Genomic DNA, 23,596 nt, shown 5'->3' on the forward strand with positions numbered 1-23,596 from the left:
TGATTCACTCACTGACTGGCTGTCTGATTGATTGACTTGCTAGGTGACTGGTGGCTGGCTTGACGGATTGAGCCGCTTACTCACTGACTGGCTGGCTGACTGACTAACTCCATGACTAACTGACTCATTCACTCACTGGCTGTTTGACCTGACTGACCCAGTAACAGATTTGACCGACTTGATTGAACAGGCTAGCAGTGTGACTAATGGTGCTCAACGTCCATAAGGGGCTATGAGAAAGGTTGCAGCAGAGAGCTACAATTTAACTTCAACCAGCTGGGGTTCTTTAACATGCTCCTAAAACTATGTACACGAGAGCTTTCACATTTCTCCCCAATAAGAATGCAGTCATGATGGCCAGGAGTTGTACCTGCGACCTTTTTCTCCGCAGAACAATGTCACAGCCCCCGAACCACTGTAGCAATTTTCAAATAGTCCCGTTTGCACAAGGGTTGTCAATGAACCTTTCTCAATGCAGCCCTTATCAGTAAACATCCAGACAGAAAGTTTTCCAATGAAATCTGACAGCATAGAAAAGACAATGCAGTACCTGTCGCGTGAGCACTTCGAGGGCAGCCGCGTAGTTCTTGTTCTGGATGTGGTACTGGATGACACGCTCGAAGTCTGCAGACAAGAGAGAGAGAGACGCCAAAAGTGGACAAGTTATGTCGCAAGAGGGGACGGGGAAATGCAACAGAATGGAATATTTATGCAAATTTTCGCCCCAGTTGAGAGATTTGCCGGAACCTTTTGCACCATGTGCATAGCTGCTCACTCGAAGGCGCATTTTAAACATTTTTTTTTTTTTTTTTTGCCGTGAGCTGCAAAGCATGTTTATACCAATACCGACTGGACAGTCGAGCATGTTCAAACCAATAATTATGTCTGTGTTTGGGTATTTCCATGACAGAAGAAGGTGCAATAGTTCAACTGCGATCCCATTAGCAAAAACAAGCAAACCCACACCCAAAAAAGAATATTTATATAGGTTTTTGATTGAGTTTCTATGTAGTTTACAAAGACAATTCCTGTAAGCAAACCATTTGCATGCTGCACACACAACTGTACCCGTCAAGATTGCACCTCAAAACCATAAGCACTAAAAGAAACAATACGTTAACATAGATCACATGTTTATAAGGAAAGATATATTAGACTGCACCTGTGCTGTAAAAATTAAGCGTCTTGTGTGGAGTTTGCTTGTGAAAAGCATCAGAGGATGAATGCCTACATATTTGATGATGACACCATTGTGTAACCATAACAGGATTATATAATTAATTGCTCTTGTCATTCTTGCCTTAATGCTAATTGGGCCTTGCAAGCAGCTGCCAAGTCTAATCCTGATATTCCAGTGTCCACAATAAACGAGACAGAAAACGTATTTGCGCAGCAGAACTGATAGTTGGGCGAGTTGGTACGAATTCATAGTAAAATATTTAGCACGCACAATTGACAAGGACACAGTGAAGGGAGACACATAAACGCTTGGGTGTCTCCCTTCACTGTGCCCTTGTCAATTGTGCACGCTAAATATTTTATTATGTATCTGTGCGTTGAAAATGAAGTCAATGGACAGAATTAACTGAAGAGGGTGAACCGTTGCTGTTGTTGGGGTCTGCCTAAAAACAGAGCATACAAATTTTAAAAATGCACCTTAGAACTAAACACCGAAGGCATTGTCAAGGAACCGCGCATGAACACTGTAAAGCCATTTATATCCGAGAGCGCTCACGGACCTTTCAAGATGTTGGCAAAGTCGATGAGGATGTTCTCTTCGCCGTGCTTGGCGATAAGCTTGTAGACGGCACTTCGGTTGTTGCTCACGCATTCCTGAAGCAACCAAAAAATGATTACATATGAAGAATACCACACCTTCTCAAGTGTAAGCTCCTTTATTTCTTTATGCCCGTGATGCCCAAGGCAAGGAGAAACAGCAAAATTTGAGGCAAACAGAATAATTTACAAATGCCAAGCAAGAAATACCGCCTTCTCAGAGAGCAAGACTATTCAGGGAAACTGAGGTGCTTGCTTCTTAATTACAACCATATGAATATAAGCCAACAGACACTGAAGCCTACGGCATATTAAATGACTCTTTACTGAAATGTTGAATTAATTATGAATGAAGAGGGGATAGTTTCCAGTCAGTTACATGTGCCCTTCAGGTGCCAATCATTTCTGTCCATTGAAAACTTAGTTTCACCCCATTTCTTGCAAAATCAGGATTATGAAAAACATACCGCGTCAGAAGGAATTAAGAATTTTCTATTCTTCAGCGGGTTCTGTCAAGTTTACAGAATGCGGACTCCATGCAAGTACTCTTTACAGGAACATCAGGCGTGAGAACATCAACTATTTCATGTCTAGCATAGTTGGAAAGTACCTATGAAGTCAGTAGTAAAATATGCCCAATGTAAAACTTTGTGAAAAACAATATGAACGTGTGGAACATGATTCCTGACGACATACTGACATTCATGTCAAACAGCGGGCCGTCTACTTTCCAACTTGTTTTACTAAAACACCTTCAGCATATTCAACATTGCAGCACAAGTCCTATTTAAACGTGTTTTAAGATGGTCAGGGACGTGCTTATTTGCTTAAAATGTTTGGAAGAAGGTTTTACGCTTACTGCTGCATTCTTTTTGCTCAAATTTTGCAGTAAGATTGCATTTTGGAGTCTACGTCGTTCAGTGCAACGCATGGCACAGTGACATGCCTGTTTTTCTAAAGACAAAGAATGAGAAACTGCTTTTGTCTATGAGAAAAATGGCTCCTGCAATAATGGCACTAGTATAAACTTATAGTATCGCCTCCTGCCAGCAGCTGCAGAAAGTAGCCATTCAGGGAGGGTTGCCACATGTTCCAGAGGAGTGCCTTGGCACCTGTCTTGAGCCAAAACAACGAACACAACCAGAGAAATGCAAACCACTAAAGTTTGTCCGAATAAAAATTGTTATGTTTGTTCTTGTCGCCTTCTCTTCCATGCCACAAGATCAAACATAATCATGAACGACTACTACTGACTAAGGTTTAGTTCAACAAACACTGCTGCGTTTGTTCTTGTCGCCTTTAGCTTCGACATTACAAGAACAAACACAACCAGCCGAGCACCACCTGCAGACTAAGGTTTAGTTGAATAAACATGGTCCTGTTTGTTCTCACTAGCATCTCCAAGACAACAAACCTGAAAGGAATGCCAACCATGAAAGTTTGTCCAAAGAAGCAGCACAACAAGCAGACGGCAACGACAACTAAGACACCTTGTTGTTTTTGTTCACATTGCCATCTGCTTTGCACAACATTCCACAACATTTTGCAACACTATAGTAACAGCGCACTAAGGATGATGGACGGTGAAAGAGACAACACAGGTGCTAACTGAGGCTTACCATATAAAAAAATATTGCAGACACGAGCATATAAGCAGAACGTCAATCATGTTGCATGACACCGAGGCGTTGTACCTTGATCAATGATTAAGAGGTCATTGGCTCGTTCTCACACTGTCTGGCACATGTTTATTGTTTGCGTCTGCTTACTAAATGCTTTCCCAATAAAACTGTCCACAACGTGTCTGACCAACCAGACTAAACCAAGATTTCTGCTTACCGCTACTTTAGGCTCTTCCAGAAGTCCCCGGAACTCCGCAACGAGGTTGAGGTAGGTCCCCTCGTTCTGCCTTCCTGCCGTGCGCAGCGTGCCAAGCCTGTTCAGGAACAGCTCGATGAGCCAGAAGGTGATCACCGTCGTCTGCGTCTTGTCGGAGGGCCGCAGGCCCTTGAGCTTCTGCAGCAGGAACCGGCGCAGCGAGTCCTCGTTGTCCTCCTCCGCACACTGGAGGAACTTGAGCGATACCTCCTCGAAAGAGGCGCGAGTCTGTGCGTACAGCTCCGCACTCTTTACATACCTGCGGAGAGAGTTCCCATTTCTTTTTATGGAGAAGCTGTTATCGCGGCCACAATAATAATCTCAAGGGCAACTTCTTTTAAGGTGTGCGTGTCACTTCGTCCACTACATTACTGTCTTTTGTATAGAGGTGCTCCCATAGTGAAATTGCCAGAGTGAATAGAATATGAAATTATTTGAGAAAAATGATCTGCAAATATTTGAACCAAATATCAGACACCTTCCAACTTTTAAGTAAAGTGAAATATAAAGTGTGCAGAGTACTGTTCAGTAAAAAAAAAGTGTAAGCCTTGTTTACATTATTTCTTACAAGCACGTAATTCTGTTCGCATCATACGGTTCATAGTTATAGAAGCATGTAATGCCCAACTGAATGCCCAGTCAACTGTTATGTGGCATACCATGTGGCACACTACAACGACAGCAATGAAACAAGAGAACACCATGTCACCAGATTCACACAAATGTGTTTGTTGATGGGGAGAAGTATGGTACTACAGCATTGCACATTGTTTTAAATGGAAGCAAATATGCTGACAATGGTTAAATTATAAACTGCTTTGCGAAAAACTGAGACAAAAAATTTGCATGTTGTCTGCCTAAATGCAGGGCCTTCTTATGGAACGACTGGACATTATTGAGCAGAAGTTATCTGGCCAATGGATTTGCTCAGAAACCGGTGTCCTTGCATGACAACCAGCAGGATCACTCAGGACACTCCTTACTTGTGTCTATTGCTGTCATTCGAGATTATCATGAATGTTGAAAGCCCCTTACATTTGAACAGAAGCGAGAACTCAACAATTTCAAATAGCTAATTCTCGGATCGAATGTATGAATCAAATGGCAAGGACAATTTTATCTGTCATCAAAACTTCAGATGTTCGCACGACCTTACTTTTGTGACCTCTGAAATGCTTGCACAAGTGCTACCACACCGCGTGTGTGGTCTGGCGAAACACTGCACAAATTGGCAAGTTCAAGAGTTGCGGGACAGAACAATGAGGAGGCAGCCTGATGAAGACAACATGATAATGACGATAATGACTGTTGTCATCAAATTATCATTGTCAAGCATTTGGCAATGTCACCACCATCATAAAATCATGCTCACTGTCAAAGAGATTGAAGCTACTGATACACCACAGGAAATGTTGAAGCACAATTTTGTTGAGAACATTTCCGAAAATTTCCTGCACACACGCAAATTTATGGCACTGTTCGATGAGAGCACAGTCAGAAATGAAGGGTGGATTATTACTGATGACAGTTGATGGAAAGTTATTGGTTGACACCATGCACTTACAGCTCTGCACTTTTTAGATATTTGTGCCTGCGTTCATCTACTACCCAAAATAACACTACATCAGGAAGCAGCTGTCAGCTTAATTATCTGCTATGGCTGATGCAAAAGCAAATCTTGGCATCTGTCACTTACTCCTTCTTTTCGAAGAGATCTTCGGCGTGTTTCGTGAGAACCTGGTCCAGCTTCTGGGGGTCTCCCTTTGTAAAAAAAAATTTGAAACAAACAATGTTTTAAAAAGGAAAATTTACGAACATTCCCCTCGTACCACATACCTTGCAATGCTTCTTGGCAAGGTCGTACTGGCAACTTTTCAGGTACACTTCCCAGACATTCCTGCATGTACGTTTGGTAGGGTGAGTGGTAAGTCAAGTGGTTCATTGCCACCTCCCACTGGCATATCACATTCACACTGTTTGCCAAGGTAAATTAGCTAAGCAGCAGGCAGCCATTATGATGGCCGATTCATTCATTCAAGGGGTTTAAAGTCCCCAAATCAACATTGGGGCTATGAGAGACACCGTAATGGAGGCCTCCAAATTAATTTTTCCCACCTGAGGTTCTATAATGTGCACTTAAGTGCATGATAGTTTTTTTCATCCTAATCCCGTAAAAATGCAGTCACGGCTTCCAGGAATTGAACCAACCACCTTGTACTTAGCAGAACAAAGCAATCACTGAGAAACTCTGGCAGGTAGTGATCATCTATGCCAATAAAGAATAAAGACTGCACTCAAAATACACAAATTCACAAGGAGATTGGTTAAAATATTTTTTCTTTTAAAGACTGCTTGCCACTGGAATGTACCACTTTCCGACACTGCGAAAGCAGCGTCCGACAACATTTTCTTTCTTTTCTGTTGTTCTTGTCATTGAAACAATTGTGTGCTATTTTCTTCGCACAAGAGAGAGAAAGAGAGAGAAAACTTTTATTGTTAAGTTTGAGTGGAGTTTTTTTCCCAGCGGTGGGGCTAGCGTGGCGTCTGCTTTGCCGCGACGCTATCAGCCCATTCCGCCAACCGTATCTGGCCTTGCGGATTGGAAGTTTTCGTCTTCATCTCCCGCTCTTCGTGTGAACAAGCTCGCCTAAAGAGTTTTCTCGGGGGAGGGTTCTTTTGGCATCCCCACAAGATGTGATCTTGGTCCGCCAGGGGGCAGTTACAATGTTTGCAGTTTGGTGGATATTCACCACCGGTCATTGCAGCTAGCCTTTTTGAACTAAGTACAGATCTAGTCTGTACTCTCCTGAGGTTAGTGGCCTGTATTCTTGTCAGTGTCTCGTGCGCACAGGGTTTTTTCTTTTGCTTCATTAATTTCTCTTCGCCGTACTTATTGCAGTTGCACTTTCAATTAGAAAAAATTCTGCTTCTGCTGCTGCACTGTTCTGTGCTGGCTCACCTGTCCTCGTTCGTGACCTTGTAGCGGTACACGGCCAGCTCGGAGAAGGCCCAAATCGTGCCCTGAACAGGATCCCTGGCCAGACCAACAGCACGGCCATACATCTGTGAAGACCAAACCACTGTGCATAAGCTGAAGGAATCTACAACTATAACCTGCGAGATCTTGCCTTTGCTTAACCAGAAGGCAAGGAGAAAAATAATTATATCAAAACAAATAATCCTGGTGTACGCAGATTCAACACCTAAGCTGTGCACCTCGTCTTCAAGATGTACTCTAGATGTTTTCAGGACATCTTCAGGCTCAGACAAAAAATGTGCAATGATTTGAGGCATACCGCGTCCCAACTTCCATGACCCTATAATGCCCAAACATAGTTCAACATCATAAAAAATTATACATTGTTTACCTTTATTTCTGGCAACGGAGAGTACAATCGCCCATATAAAAGGCAATGAAATGTTATTTTGGTGATAAGTTAATTCGTATGTTAATTAATTAATTAGTAATTGGTTTGCTGTACTATCCACAACTGAAAACTCTCTCCAGCATATGAAAAACAGTACCATAAGCTAGGCGTTAGATTTGCCCTGCTTAAATCAGAATTCTGAACCATCAAAACAGTGCAGCACACATGATACACTGGACATTACAGGGATAAGCCGATAAAACCCACGACAACAACTGCAAGGCATGATTCGTGCTTACCCCGGAAGGCAAAGAGAATGCTAGTCACGCCTAAAACAAAACTCCAAACGTATACAGATTCAGCATGTAAACTTCACCTCCCACTTGAAATGTACTCAAGACACCTTCAAGATGTCCTCAGGTTCCAAGGTACAATGCATACTAATCTAAGGCACATCCCAACTTCAATTGTAGAATACAACTCAAATGGGGGTCACTGGCACGAAAACAGTTTTTGAGGGCGATTCCCACACGAGGGTTGAAAAACCTCTCAGTTTATTAGGACAACTTCACACCATGATGATCCTGCTTTTCAGATCATCCGCATGAATCCTACGTTTCCTGTCTGCATAATAAGGACTGTTAGAACCACATACAACTCAAATACATTCATATCACTTACATTTGTCATGCCCTTTTTTTCCATAACTGTTCTATTATCCATATAGTATTTGCTATGTGAAAGAAGCAATCATTCAGGCAATGATGCAGGTTTTAGGATTACGTTTTTGAGAACACCAATAAAATAGGCCCAATTTATATCTGTAATCACTTTGGAGCACCTATTTCTTTTATGGCCACTTAATTTCATCACCACCCAATTTCCTCGGGCTTGGATCTTGCATAACTCGTACCACAGCACAACTTTTTTTCTCACATGTTTGTGGCTGAGAACAAGTAGCTTAGAGTAATGTAAATAAATTAATACATATAATTAATAAATATAATTAATAAATATAAATTAATTAATAATAAAAAAATGTAATACACACACCTCAGGAAAGACATCTTCAAAGACCAGTTCTTCGTTCAGTAGACAGTAAGCTCTCAACCTACGAATGAAAGCGCGAAGGACAAATTAGTACCAGTTCTCAAACTGCTGATTCATGAGCTTTGCCATTCGAATGCAACCTGTGGACCATTACAGACACCACAGTGGAGGTTAAATTTAGCTACTCGTGACACTTTTAACAAGAACCGAAATATCAAAACTACAAGTGTGTTTTTTTGCATTCTGTTACGATCAGACTGGGAATGCGGTGGGCGAGAACCAAACTTGCGCTTCTGTGCTCAGCACCAGAATACCACAGTTGCCGAACCTGTGAATGGGTGTTTCGAGGTTTGCACAAGGCATAGGCCCAGTACAGGGGCGTAGCCGGGGGGGGGCTCATGGGGCTTCAGCCCCCCCCGAAATTTTTTCGTGCTGTCCATGCACCGCCGACAAAATCAACCCCCGGCGCCGGAAATCATTCTGGATTTTGTCTAGAACGACTTTTTCACACTCGAAAAACCATTTCACCGCGAAAATTGCGAACTCGGGCTGAATTCGCGGCAACGCCCATGCACCGGGAGTCACATAACGCAAGCAGCCCCATCCGAGCACAAAGTTTCAAGGATGTTTTCATGGCGAACGGGCTCGCCGCGGCATTTGGCGGAGGCCGCGGAATCTACACTCTATCATGGAATTTACAGGGTGCGTAGATATCAACTCCGAAACTTTATGGGTATAAAGTTCTCATGAACTTTTGATGTGAAAAGTGCATTGACATTTTGAAACGTGTGCTTTAGATTTTCAATTGCGGAACTTAGTAAGTTTAATGCTCCCATAAATATTTGACGCCAAAGGTGCATTGACTTTTCCAAAGTCGCACATCGGGCCATACAACGAGACAAGCCAAATGAACACGCTATCAGACAAGTTGACTAAGTCCGAAGCGAGGCCCGATGAGACGAAGCGTTGTGGTGGTTCATTCGTGCCGTCATGTCACATAAGAAAATATTTTTTTTTTCACCTGCTCCAAAGCATCCAGTGAAGACACTAAAGCCAGCCAAGGCAACTACGTTCTTATTTATTTTTTCTACTTTGACTTTTAATCGCGAGGACAGATTGAGCCTCTTCAATTTTTTTGTTCTCGCTCCCCTACCCGCGCGCTGCCAGAGCCAGCCAGAGCGCATGCGTCTTTCTCGTGTTGCCCCGACCACCGCGCGGCGCACTTCGGTGAGCGTTCGGTTTTTCTCTGGCCGAGTGCATTTTCGCCTGGCAGAGCTTTGGACGCTTTCTGGCTAGCAGACAAGAAAAAGAAACAATGGTCGCTAGCAGCCTTCACTGTGGGGACTCGACGGATTGCAGCGCGTTCGCTTGAGCGCAACCTCTCCAGAAAGTCTTGTCTCGCCGGTGTAGGATACCGAGCAGTGTGCGCATGGTTCTTGGTGGACCAAGTGTCTCGTGTTTTCTTCAATATTCCTTTAATAGCCATATCAATTGCCCAAAGTCGGCATTCTATTGTGACCAACATACTTTGCGTTTTTTTTTTCATTACGGTGCCCCCGCACCACAAAAGGAAAAAAGAAACGTTGTTGCGGTGCAGCGAATTGTCGCATGGTGAAAGGGCTATTTTGTTATTTCTTTTGCGGGAAGTAATGGGCCATGGGACGCTTCAGTTGCCGGATACTCTTATTATATTATTGCGATAGCAATTATATGGACACTCTAGGCGCATTCCTGCCGTCACCGTCGCCCTCATGTTCCGCATAAAGTACAAGTGCGATAATATCGTGACCCCGCGCCGCATGCTGTATGTGCGAGTGAAATCGTGTGAAGGGTGGGGGGAAGGGAATGGGTGAGCCGACGATAGTGGCTCAGTCTTGTGTGCGCAAGGGAGAAAAGTGAGGAGCAAGCGCGCCGCCTTCCATCGCGCGCGATACATCGGGGGGAGTGGATGGAATGTGGGCAGGATCTAGGATTCTGTGAATCTGCGATGGTGCAACATGTTTATTTGCCTTGTTTGACGCATTATATACCATGACTTTTTCTTAGATACGTAGATTTATTGGAAACTTACTTATACGTATGTTTAAATATCTTGTTGCGAGGTTTTGTGTATACGTGCAGTCAACTTCGTTTCCAGTGGCACCTTTTGCCCTTTATCAAGCTGTATCTTCGCATATGTATATTCCATTGCATCTTCGCATTTATATTGTATGAGGGCGAGTCAAATGAAAGTGAGGCTACCTACCCCGCTCAATTATGGTTCTGTTCATTATCTGCAAGGCCTGCGCGTAGCACACAGGCATCTCTCATTTACAAAAGTAACGCGCAGGTGTGAGGATAAATGTGCTTTAATGCTCTCATACACTGGGTTGAGCATGGTTGCGTGCCGTAATGGACTCTCCAGAAGTTGAGCAGCGTGGTGCCGTCAGGTTTTTGACAGCTGAAGGTGTTTCCCAAAAAGAAATTAGTCGCCGTATGGCTGCCGTGTACATGGAACATTTCATTTCATTGGCCACTGTAAAGCGTTGGAACAAGCGGTTCAAAGAAGGACGTGACATTTGCAATGACAATCCCAGACCGGGCCAAAGCATCGATGTACTGGCAGAGCGTGTGAACATCAGCCACGGTTTGGTTCACGCCATAATTCATGACCATCTCGGTTATCGGCTCTTGTGTGCTCAATGGATGCGCAAGATTTTGAACCACCGCCAAAATACGGAGAATATCAGCGCTGCTTTTACTCATCTGATCCGGTATCACAATAAAGGTGACGATTTCTTGTCTGCAATTGTGATCGGAGACGAACCATCATGCCACAACTAAGAGCCTGAAACATGACGGCAAACCTTACAATGGAAACATTCAAATTCACCTTCCCCAAAGAACGCAAAAGCCGTCATTTCCGCCAGAAAGGTGTTGTTGACTTTTATTTTTCGATCGGCAGGGGCCATTACTGGTAGAATTTGCTAAATCTTGAGAGACTATCAATTGTTTCCGATATTGTGAAACGCCGAATCGGCTGCGTGTCGCAATCAAGAACAAACTACATGGAAAATTGATGAATGAGGTCATCTTGTTCCACGACAATGCCCGTTCCCACGTCGCTGATGTGGTTAATACAAAACTGCCAAAGTTCAAGCGGGAAACGCTGCAACATCCGCCATACAGCTCATACCTGTCGCCTTGCGACTTCCACATTTTGGGGCAACCGAAAAAACAGCTCAAGGGAACCAGATTCGTCTCGCACGATGTCGTGAAAGTCAGTTGCAGACGTTTTGAAGCAGCAACCCAAGGAGCTTTGAGACGGGAATTGCGTGACTCTTTAGTCAATGGGACAAATGTCTAAATGCTCATGGGGGCTACTTTTAATTAAAGTACCCCGTTTGTTATATATTCGCATTGGCTCACTTTCATTTGACTCGCCCTCGTATATTCTGCAGAACACCTGCTTTTTATACGTGCTCTCTGTTGAGACTATAATTTCGGTGCAGTTGCTCACGATACACGACCGGTGACAGCTGCTGCTGCGTAATACATTGGAACAAATGGCAGCGTCATTGAGATTTTTCACTGGCCGTTGCATATGTACAAGAATGTAAACAAGGATCTTGAATGACAAAGTGTAATTAACATATTTGTCCTCAACTTGTTCATTTCATGGCCTTTACATTTTTCATATCAGCGGCATGCACTGCTTTGCTGACTTCGAACTGATGTAGTTCTAAAGTTTGTGTGATATTTTCTTTACTTATTAAATAGACAAAATACATGCAAGCATTGACATCAGTTATGTTGGGTACAATTTTTGGCACATACGAGTATACTTTTTAATGAAGAAATACCTATTTTACTTGTATTGACAGTGCGTAGCGTTCAAAAATTCGTTTGCAGCATCTTTGGCAATGGCAATGCAGTTATTCGTGTATTTGATCCCTAGGTAAATTGTTTAAGAGGAAGCTTTAACTCGGGCCCAACTCCGACGCGGCCTATTCAGATACATGTAAAACGCCAAAACGGTTTTCTGAGATAACTCTTGAATCGCTTTTAATGAAATTTGTTGCATTTGAGAGAGTATGTTAAGTTCTAGTGTCTGTTGGAAGCGGAATTTCGATTTAGGGCCTGAACTTTGTTTAAAATATTTTGAAAAATTCGAAAGTTGGAAAAAAATAGAAGCACGAAGTTTAAATATTAATAGCTCTGCATCAAGAACAGATATCGCGGTTCTGTAAACGGCATCCATTACACCATTCAAAGAGGACAAATTCTATATGTCAATTTGCATGTTACGTGAATTGGTTATGTTACGTACAAGGGTTCTGCAAAAGCCGTATTTCCATAATACTTATTTTTTTGAGACTCATGTGTAACATATCAATTTTGTCCGATGTAGATGTACTATTATGGGCAATTCACATAATTGTGATATCAGTTTTCATTGCTGATTTACAGAGCTGTAAACTTAATTGTTTCGTTTTCTGAAAATTTTCAATTTTTGCCACTTTTCAATAAAATATTGACGACCTAAATCGAAAATTCGAAACAAACTGTCACTAGAATTTAAGTTTTTCTTTTAAATGCAACAAACCTCGTCAAATTAGGTGCAGTGGTTGCCGAGAAAACGAATTCTCCTTCTACATGTATTTAGATAGGAGCATCCGACCTAATGTTTCCTCTTAAGGAGGAGGTCCACCTGCAACGTGAGCCCCCCCCGAACGAAATTTCTGGCTACGCCACTGGCCCAGTAGTATGCGCATAATTTACTCAAGGCAGTGGTTTGGCCTAGTTTGTTTGGAGTGCTCAGACACTTGAGTGGTGCTACAAGGATGACGACAGATATATAGCCAGTGGAGTTTACTGACTCTTGGGAACAAGGGACACAATGACCAGTAGTTCCTAAATTAGACACGCTAAGGAATCAAACAAGTTTGTTAAGGTTTGCTGGTGGGCTAATTGGGTCCAATTCATAGTGAACGAACGGTGCATAATGACGAGGACGAGAAGGCAGCACACACATGCGCTGTGTGGCATCTTTTTGTCCTCATCCTTACATGCCGTTATATGTTCACTGTGAATCAAAGGAGCTTGAATCACGACGAGGGTATATGGAATGTATATCTGCTTAAGCAATGCCGAACTCCAAAGCCTAGGTCATTAACAGGCGAGGTCCCATGACTGGAAATGTGCTAAGCAATCACGTTTGCCTCCCCCCCCCCATCGGCGTCACATTGCAAAGCTGAACAGGAGGCCCTTTGCAAGGTAGTCTCGTAAAACACATTGACAAGCACGTGGTTGGTCTGTAGACGCTGGGGTCCTCTAGTCCAGTAACACGAAAGTAATTTCCTTTTGTGCCAGAAATGATGCGCACCGTCAGGTAGCGCTAGTAGGAGCGCGTGTGCCATTTCTATTCAAATCTGCCTAGCTCCTACCTTTGTGTGTCATGCTGGAAAGCCGAAAGACCGAAAGTCACGAGAACCGAGAGTTGTGCGTCCTCTAGATCAATAACACGAAAGTAATTTCCTTTTGTGCCCAAGGTGATCAGCACCGTCAGGTAGTGTTAGTAGGAATGCTCGTGCCGTCTCTTTTCAAAGCTGCAGAGCTCCCACCATCATGTGTCACGCGGGAAAGCCAAAACATTGCGAGAACCGAGAGTCGTGCGGGGAAGATGTATGTCAGGGGTGCAGGAGGGAGTTGAACATCCCCATAAACACGACGGTGCACACGGCACTGCAGTGACCCACGTTGTGTGTAGTTCTGTGGGTTGTCACATCCCGCATTCGTCTTCATCTTTGAAGCGCCACTCAGTTTCGTCATATAAAAGTACAGTCACGCAAGAGGTGGCAACTGTAATACTGTTTCTTAGCAATTTGCATTTCTGTTGCTTTGTAACATATTTGTTAATACTGCCGGTTATCGAAAAACAGAGAAATACACTTTCTGATCAGAATTAGCATAAAAAAATGAACAATAAAAGAGGGCTCATTGCTTCACTAGTTTCACTGAGTCATGGCGTCGCTCACCTGTCATTAAAGAGCACCAGGGTATGGAACTCTGTGAGGACCATGGAGAGAGGCTTCCTCAGCATCTTCCGTTGAGCATCTTCGTTCCCGTATCTGAGTTGCCGTAGCTAAAGAACACAAAACTATGTGCTTGTATGACTCTTAGATGTAGCGCGAGAAGACAGACAGTTCCTCCACAATTATTTGAGAACTGCTAAATTCACCCAACAAATAGCTGCTAACTGATGACTTCCTTTCTATGTGACAATTTTATCATATGTTTAGCTTTTCTTTGTTTTTCCATGTCATCTATTTTTGAAAAAAAAATTAGTTATTGCGGGTTTTTTGAGTGATAACCATAAATATAACGGTACTTTCTTAGGTAAATGCAGACCCCGAGTAAACAAAGATAGCGTGAGATTTACAAGCGCTCTTACTTTGTCATGCATCGCAAGCAGTTTTGATTTACAGCAATGTTTCTCTCTTTTTTTTTTTTCAATTTGGACAACCCTGTGCAGATTTGAGATCAAACATTTGCACGATTGCTAACTTCGTAAATGTGCACAAAGTGCAGATGACCATAAAAGCTTACAGGACAGTAGAGTCCGAAATTATCTGAATTCTTGAAAAGTCTGAGCATGCTGCCTCAAATTTAGACTTTCAATCTGTAGAAGCTTTTGCAATGTACACAGCGATCCATAAAAGCGCCACGTTCAAACAAAATAGAAATCCACATTTGTCAAGGAAGCCGTGCCTCGCAAACTCGTGTGGTCGGCTGTGCACAAAATGAGCGCACGCATGCATGTCCCAATGGGCATGCTCTCTAAGCTACACAGGCTGAGAAGGATACTCCAAGAGCTTGGCATTGAAGAGAACAACCTTGGAGTCGGAGTCCATGGCAGGCAGCAAGACATCGCCAAAGTAGACACCAGGTTCTGCCGAGAAAGAGAGGAACAATTCAGGCACACGATAGATCTTTCCACTCCACTGACGAGGAAAAAATTTGTGATATACAGGTCAACTGAGGGTTTTGAAACAGACAACCCTGAAATTCTTCTAGTCTCTAATAAAACTACTGCTTCCTTTTCCCCTGTGGAATCACCTTTTCTCAAGGAGTAAAATGCAAGTTTTTTTTTTTTTTTTGTGTCTGCAGTTTCTGGCCAAAGCGCGACCAGCAGTGGGACAACAAGGGAAGCCTCAGCTCTTGGAGCCAACATTTTGATGAGGGTGGCGGGACCTGACAGCCCTTTGTAAGACAAGGAGCCATCGAACAACAGGCAACTCCCTTGACAAAATTCATTAATTAAACCTGGGTGTTTTATACGTCCAGAAAGTAAGCAAGGGGGGGGGGGGTGCACAGGGTCATCATAGTGGATGACTACGGATTAATTTTTGCCCTTATTGGCAAAGGCGAGCACCAGAGCGGGATGGAAAGAAAGGCAGGACAGACATCCAGGAAAGAAAGCGTCTTTCCTGATCACATTCTCTGCTTCTTTTCCATACCACTTTAGTGCTGCCCCTTGCACAAAATGTTGCACCATATAGCCCACGAATTTATTATTCTAAATTGATTACCTTGGGTTCTTTACTCTCTGTGTGGACCAGTGTTGCCTATGAACAATGCGCAAGAAAAAAAAATTCTTGTTGCTGAGTTTCACTTTTGAATACGAAGTTTGTGGCTAAATGTCTTTGGCCAACACTGAATGATGAAAGCAAGCGTCATTTGTTGGTTTGGAGCAGCAACACAGGATGAGGAAGAAGAGATTTGGCACGAGGCTCGCTTTCTTACGAAAGCACGATCAGAGGAGACAGACCGATACAAGGTCTCTGGTATCCCAACCATGATGTAAAGCAAATGAAATGTACACCTATGGTTCCCATATGATCAGAGTTACATGTAAAAATTCCAAGTGGAGCCCTAGTTGGCTGAGGGTGAAGTCCACTTCCAGCATTCTGCCTGATGTTGCCCCCATATTGCTAAAAAAGTTTCAACAAGATACACTTTTCTTTTCGTTGGTTATGCTTTTTCTTGGTGTATTTTGCACATTCAGATGGAAAATAAATATATTGCCACCTGGTGTTTTGAGCCAGCGTTGCGTGCCCAGCAAAAACGGTGATTGAAGACGACGAAGTCAAGGATCTTGCGCCAGCTGGTGAACCGTCCTCCTTGTGTCTGACATTTTCGTGTCTGGCTGCTGATACTGCTGCTTATTCTTGCCTTAGCGCGTGACAAACTGGTGGAGGTGCTGGGTAATCTAATCTATGCACCAAACCCCTCCGGGCAGCAGGAGCTCCAGCCCCGTAGCGGTGGTTACGCCTGTACACCGCGCCAGCAGAAGGATCCGTGGACAAGCCCCTGAGTTTGGACTCCTCCCAGAGAAAATGGCAGCTCCGACCACCCCAACCGGTATGGAAGGCGCAACGCCGATTCATTGTACGCTATTCAATCCGCGAACGCCGAATCCCTTCCACGGCGCCATACATGAGGACGTTGAAGATTGGCTGGTGCACTATGAACGTGTCGCCGCGTTCAACAAGTGGGATGACGCAGACAAGCTGAAAAATGTCTATTTCAGCCTTAACGATGGCGCACGTGTTTGGTACGAGAACCGTGCAGATGCCTTAACTTCATGGGCAGAATTCAAACGGCGGATTCTTGAGACGTATGCGAGCCCTGATCGCCGAGAGCGAGCTGAGCGTGATCTCCAGTCCCGCATACAAATGCCGAACGAGGGTGTCGCAATGTACGTCGAGGACATGACGCGTCTCTTTCGACGAGCCGACCCCAGCATGTCGGAAGAAAAGAAGGTGCAGTACCTGATGCGCGGAGTAAAAGAGCAGCTGTTCGGTGGTCTCGTGCGCAGTCCTCCCAAGACTGTGTCAGAATTTCTTTCCGAGGCCATCACCATGGAGCAGACTCTTCGCCAGCGGACACCATCATACGAACGTCAAGTGAACACTGCCTCACCTACGGACTTCTTCGGAGCTCTCGGGGGTCACGTCGATTTCTTTCGAGAGCTCATTCGTTCCGTGATCCGCGAAGAACTCCAGAAACTGTCGGTACCTTCACAGCCGACGCTCAGCTCCTTGTCCAGCATTCTCCGTGACGAAGTTCAGCATGCGCTAAAAGAACCACCCTTCAATACAGAAGCTCGACCGCTAAGAAATGACAGCCCACATATGTCATATTCGCAAGCCTTGAGGCAACCTGCCCCACCTCCCTCTCCGCTTCGCGCCGCGCGCCCGGCCATGCTAGAGCCCGTCCAAGCTGCCTCATATTACCAGGACCACCGACAGGCCCCGAGGAAATCAGACGTGTGGCGGGCACCTGATCGCCGTCCCCTTTGCTTTCACTGTGGCGAAGCTGGGCATGTCTACCGACAGTGCTCCTATCGAGAGCTCGGACTACGCGGATTCTCAGCGAACTCGCCGCGACCTAGGTTCGGCCAGCGTCCTCCTGAAATTGAAGAATACGTTGCCCAGCAGCGCGGATCTCCATCAGCTCGACACCAGTCACGCTCCCCTTCGCCGCGGCGGTTTTCTCCGACTCGCCGTACGTATTCAAGCGTGGTGCAGGGTCGGTCGCCCAGCCCACGACGGGAAAACTAACCACAGCGACCTTTGGGGGCGAGGCCGCTCAGTCTGGACGTGCTCAAGGACCCCTACTGACGCGTACGCGGACCGACGATACATCGACGACGACAGTACCTGCTGATTACAGAAAAAGAATTTCCTTGGACATTCCTGTACTGCTTGACGGTCGTGAATTGACTGCTTTAGTGGACACTGGAGCGGATTATTCTATAATCAGCGAAAAACTGGCCACCCTTCTGAAGAAAGTGACCACGCCTTGGAATCAAACGCCAGTTCGTACAGCTGGCGGGCACATCGTCACACCACTCGGCATGTGCACGGCACGAATACAGATTCGCGGCTCTACGTTTGTTGCCAGTTTGAGCATTCTCCCCCAGTGTTCTCGAGACCTAATCATCGGCATGGACTTTCTCAGGGAGCACGGCGCTATCATCAACATTCGACAACGCCTCGTCACTTTCTCGACGAAAAGCGCCACAGCGACGACCAACACCATCCACCCTCGAGCACCTCTTCGTGTTATCGACGACGCTGTCACGTTACCACCGCGTGCAAGTGTCGTGGTTCAAGTGGCATGTGACAAGCTCATACACGGTGAAGCAGTCGTAGAAAGCAATCGCTCTCTCCTGCTTTCTCATGGTGTTTGCGTAGCAAGAAGCCTTGTCGATCTCCACGATGGCCACTGTGAGGTTCTTGTCACCAACTTCAGCTACGAACACCGGCACCTTTTCCCCGGTACTGTCATCGCCTACGCCGACCCGATCGCCGATGTCACTGAGTGTTTTGTTTCCGAGGCAATCGGCACTGCTGAAGCACCTCTACGCAACGTCGACATTAGTCCAACGCTTCCTGAAGAGAACAGACAACCCCTGCGCGAGCTGTTGCTTGAGTTCCACTCTTGCTTTGCACGGTCGTCGAAGGTACGTCAAACATCGATTACGAAACACCGTATCATCACCTATGACGACGTGCCCCCCATACGGCAACAGCCTTACCGTGTTTCCCCGACCGAGCGACATGCTATTCAAACGCAGGTGAAGGAAATGCTTCAAGACGGCGTAATCCAGCCCTCATGCAGTCCCTGGTCATCGCCAGTCGTTCTTGTTAAAAAGAAAGATGGCACGCTTCGATTTTGTGTAGACTACCGGAAGCTAAACAACGTCACAAAGAAAGACGTGTACCCGTTGCCTCGTGTCGACGATTCTCTGGACAGGCTGAGGCACGCGAAGTATTTCTCCTCTATCGATCTGAAAAGTGGCTACTGGCAAATTGAAGTAGATGAGCGTGACCGCGAGAAAACTGCTTTCGTGACTCCGGACGGCCTTTACGAATTTAGAGTACTCCCTTTCGGCCTCTGTTCCGCTCCAGCCACATTCCAGCGAATGATGGATACCGTTCTCGCTGACCTCAAATGGAAAAGCTGCTTCGTCTATCTCGATGATGTCGTTGTCTTTTCGGAAACTTTTGACGAGCACCTTCGACGCCTTCGGAATGTACTCGAAGCCATTCATCGGCTGACCTTACACTCAAGCCAGAGAAATGCCATTTCGGTTACGAGGAACTGAAGTTCCTTGGTCACGTCGTAAGCGCGGCAGGTGTTCGGCCTGATCCTGAGAAGACTGCTGCCGTAGCAGCTTTTCCCGCTCCAACCGATAAGAAAAGTGTGCGACGATTTTTGGGCTTGTGTGCATATTATCGACGCTTCATTGAAAATTTTTCAAAGATTGCAGATCCGCTATTTCGCCTTACGCGTGACGACACGCCATTCCTCTGGACTGATGCACAACAGACCGCCTTTACGGAGCTACAACGTCGCTTGTCTTCTCCTCCCGTGCTCGGTCATTTTGATGAGGATGCCGACACAGAAGTACGCACTGACGCCAGCAATATCGGTCTCGGAGCTATCCTGGTGCAACGACAAGACGGGACTGAACGAGTTATCGCCTACGCGAGCCGCACTCTGTCACGCGCAGAGTCCAATTATTCCACCACAGAGAAGGAGTGCCTCGCGGTTATTTGGGCTACCACAAAGTTTAGGCCGTATCTCTACGGGCGGCCATTTAAAGTTGTGACCGACCATCACGCTTTGTGCTGGTTGACCAACCTCCGAGACCCTTCTGGACGATTGGCACGTTGGAGTCTGCGACTCCAGGAATTTAACATCACCATCGTGTACAAGTCAGGCAGGAAACATGAAGATGCTGACACGTTATCACGGGCACCTGTTAAATCTCAGAATCCTGATGAGGAAGACGACAGCGCCTTTCTGGGAGCACTCAGCGGGCCGGATCTGCTCGCTAAACAGCGATCGGACGCTGAGTTAAGACCCGTCATCGATCACTTAGAAGGCGGCATCGCGTCCATTCCTCGCCCACTTTCGCGACAGTTGTCGTCATTTTGCCTACGAGGGGGCATCTTATACAAAAGAAACACAGGTTCCGGCGACAAACCACATCTGCTAGTAGTACCCCAAGCCCTTCGCGACGACATCCTATTAGCCTGCCACGACGAGCCAACATCTGGTCACTTGGGCTACTCAAGGACTCTGGACAGGGTACGGCAACTGTACTACTGGCCTAGACTGACTGCTTGCGTCAAACGCTACGTGAAAGGATGCCGTGAATGCCAGCGCCGCAAGTCACCACCCTTCAAGCCTGCAGGCCTTCTACAACCCATCGACCCTCCGCGTACGCCGTTTGATCAAGTTGGAATGGACCTTCTTGGACCCTTTCCCTTGTCTTCCTCCGGCAATAAGTGGATCATTGTCGCAACTGACTACTTGACGCGTTACGCTGAGACGAAGGCACTACAACGCGGGACAGCATCTGAAGTTGCCCAGTTTTTTATGCATCACATTGTGCTTCGGCATGGCGCACCGTCATTCATCATCACTGACCGAGGGACGGCATTTACGGCAAAGCTTCTGAATGACATCTTCAAGCTGAGCTACACGAGTCATCGAAAGGCCACTGCATACCACCCTCAGACTAACGGCTTGACAGAAAGACTAAACAAAACACTGGCAGACATGCTCGCTATGTACGTTGATGTGCAGCACAAAACGTGGGACGAAATCCTGCCGTACGTAACGTTTGCGTACAACACTGCCACGCAGGAAACAACACGCTTCCCGCCATTCCGCCTCGTTTATGGTCGAGATGTCCAAACTATGCTACACGCCATGATGCCATATGAAGATACCGACCAGCTCGACCAGTTAGCTCCTGACGTCGAGGAGTACATTCAGCGCGCCGAGGAAGCGCGTCAACTGGCCCGCGTGCACATAAGACAGCAGCAGTGTACCGATGCAATAAGGTACAATCTCCACCATCGACAAGTGACCTATGAGCCTGGTGACCAAGTTTGGGTTTGGACACCCATTAGACGGCGAGGCCTCAGCGAGAAACTCCTCAGCAAGTACTTCGGCCCATACACAGTACTAAGGCGTGTAAGCGACGTGAACTATGAAGTGATTCCAGACGGAGACCTGCCATCGCCCAAGCGCTGTTTACCACGCGCAGAGACCGTACATGTGGTCCGCCTCAAGCCGTATTTTACACGGTGAAGTGTACTAGTGAAACAACCTTCCTCTCTTTTTTTTTTTTTGCTGTCGTCGCGTCTTCCTCCAAAGAACTTTGAAGCGTTCTTTTTTTTTGTTCCCGACCACAGAACACATTTTTCCGTGTGCATTTCCGTATGTGTGCTAGCGCGTCCCCCCCCCCCTTTTTTTTGTTTTACCTAATTTGTCTAGTTTCCATGTACGTTTTGTGTTTGAGCATCGAGTCGATGCTCCATTGGGAGGGGGAATAATGCCACCTGGTGTTTTGAGCCAGCGTTGCGTGCCCAGCAAAAACGGTGATTGAAGACGACGAAGTCAAGGATCTTGCGCCAGCTGGTGAACCGTCCTCCTTGTGTCTGACATTTTCGTGTCTGGCTGCTGATACTGCTGCTTATTCTTGCCTTAGCGCGTGACAATATTTTTCCAGGTATTTTTATGTCTCATGCTTGAAGGGTTAACGTGTACAAGCAGTTCGGTACACGAGCATTTTCTTCCTTTTGCCCTCTTCAGGATGCGGCCACAATGGCCAGGAATCGAACCGTCAACCTCAAGTAACCACCATCCTCCTGCAAAGCCTTTGTCTTGTTTACCAAACAAGTGTGTATTATGCGTGCGGTTCTGTCATTCATTCCATGCCACTGCACCCACGCAAAGTACGCACTATACTATCGTGGACAAATGAAACATGAATTAAAGTGTAAAGTAGAATGTCTCTTACGAGTAAAGCATAGAAAACACCTCTTATGAGCGATAACTCAAGAGCGCGGCCATCACGCCATTTAGTTGCCAAGGATGATGTAGGCATCTCTAGGCTTATAAGCTGAAATCACACTGAAATGAAATGAAGTGATGAAAGTCAAAACGAAAGAATGTGTTCCAGTTGGCTCCAGCTAGACTACACTTCAGAGCTCCATGACAGTAGAAACTAGCAAAAAACCATAGTCTTCTAGCTTTCATTCTTGCCACTTGTCCACAGCATGGGATCCTTGCCCAGTACGGACAAGAATTCCGTATTGTATATCATACGGACTCTGCAATACGGAATCCTACGGAATACGGAAAAAGACAAAAGTGTGCTTGTTAGTACCAGATCTGCTTACCCAGCATCATAGCAAACTTCTTGGCAGGTTCTGCTGGGCACGAACTGAACAGCTGAAGGCAGCTGTACTTCAGGTCACTCGGGATTTCCTTGCATCGGTCTGCACGCGAGGCGCGTTCGTTAGGCCAGCCAAGACAAGCCAACACACGCCATGACAAAAACAAAATATATACAGAAGCAATGTTTCACCAATTAACCTAGCAAGACATTCTTCTAAGGCTCCTTATTAGCTGGCCATTGTGAGAGCACGTTGCACTCACCGGGATGAATTATTCGTTTGATGCCTGTCACTTTGTCACGCAGTCCATTTACCTGACAGAAGAGACAGACTTTGGAAGAAGACGTTTTCAAAGTGCAAGAGCACATTTATCTAGTCTAATTAGTGAAAGATTATGAGAAGGAAATTTACAGAAGAATAAAAATTAGTTGGAGCACACGTGGAAGGCATTTGCCAAGTTGTGACTGGACACTTACTGCTATCCTTGAAAAGAAAAGTGCACAATCATTGCATTCTACCAGTACTAACTTAGGGGCAGAAACATGGGATTAACTAAAAGTTAAGTTGAGGACCATACAACAAGTTATGGAACAAAAAATGCTAGGCTTAAAGTTAAGAGACAGGAACACAGCGGTCTGGATTAAAGAGCTAATGGGGGTAGCCGATATTCTAGTTAATAGGAAAAAATGGGGCTGGACAGGCCTTGTAATGCATAGGGCAGGTAACTGACGATCTCTTGCATACAAAATACAAAAGTTATGTGCCTGACATACAATTTATTACAGCAAAGAAAATGAAGAAAAACTGACTATCTCTTCCACATCGAGGTAAAGAAGTATGAATAATCAACATTTGGGCTGGTTAGTAGTGGTTGAACACCTTGAAGAGGCAGTACAAGGCGACAAAGACAGAAAGCAGGAAAGACACTGGTCTCGTATCTTCCCTGCTTTCTGTCTTTGCCATCTGGCACTGCCCCTTCAAGATGTTCGTACAGAAGTATTGCTGGCAAAGTCTATGCGTCGTTCTCTGTCTAGTAGTTCTGCCTATACTGCCCTCTGCATCTCTATTATTTGCACTACGATGACTTTCGCAAGTGTCAACTAACTTAGCCAACAAGTTCTGTGGACTAAACTATCACATGGTCACAACCACCTTGCCACGCCTTCTCCTGAAGTCGGCTTCTTCTGTCAGGTTGACAGACTAGGTGACAGAGTAACAGGCATCAAATGAATTCAGCCCAGCAAGCGGATCATGCTCTCAGGACACAGTAATACTTCT

The 23,596-nt window shown here is 45.5% G+C and overlaps 1 protein-coding gene across 1 annotated transcript in view; it reads right to left on the bottom strand.

Moving 5' to 3' along the window:
* The window catches only part of dor (vacuolar protein sorting-associated protein 18 dor), a 55,107-nt gene that overhangs the window by 20,760 nt on the left and 10,751 nt on the right, over positions 1-23,596 (bottom strand). The window contains exons 9-18 of the mRNA XM_072290051.1: positions 22,322-22,420; positions 14,919-15,003; positions 14,090-14,182; positions 8,076-8,133; positions 6,614-6,717; positions 5,491-5,551; positions 5,351-5,415; positions 3,616-3,913; positions 1,740-1,833; positions 551-624 (exon numbers count right to left, since the gene is read on the bottom strand). Coding sequence (XP_072146152.1) covers positions 551-624; positions 1,740-1,833; positions 3,616-3,913; positions 5,351-5,415; positions 5,491-5,551; positions 6,614-6,717; positions 8,076-8,133; positions 14,090-14,182; positions 14,919-15,003; positions 22,322-22,420 — 1,031 coding nt within the window. The remainder of the gene's footprint in view (positions 1-550; positions 625-1,739; positions 1,834-3,615; positions 3,914-5,350; positions 5,416-5,490; positions 5,552-6,613; positions 6,718-8,075; positions 8,134-14,089; positions 14,183-14,918; positions 15,004-22,321; positions 22,421-23,596) is intronic.

The sequence above is a fragment of the Dermacentor andersoni genome, chromosome 8, assembly GCF_023375885.2.
Source record: "Dermacentor andersoni chromosome 8, qqDerAnde1_hic_scaffold, whole genome shotgun sequence".
Lineage (NCBI taxonomy): Eukaryota > Metazoa > Arthropoda > Arachnida > Ixodida > Ixodidae > Dermacentor > Dermacentor andersoni.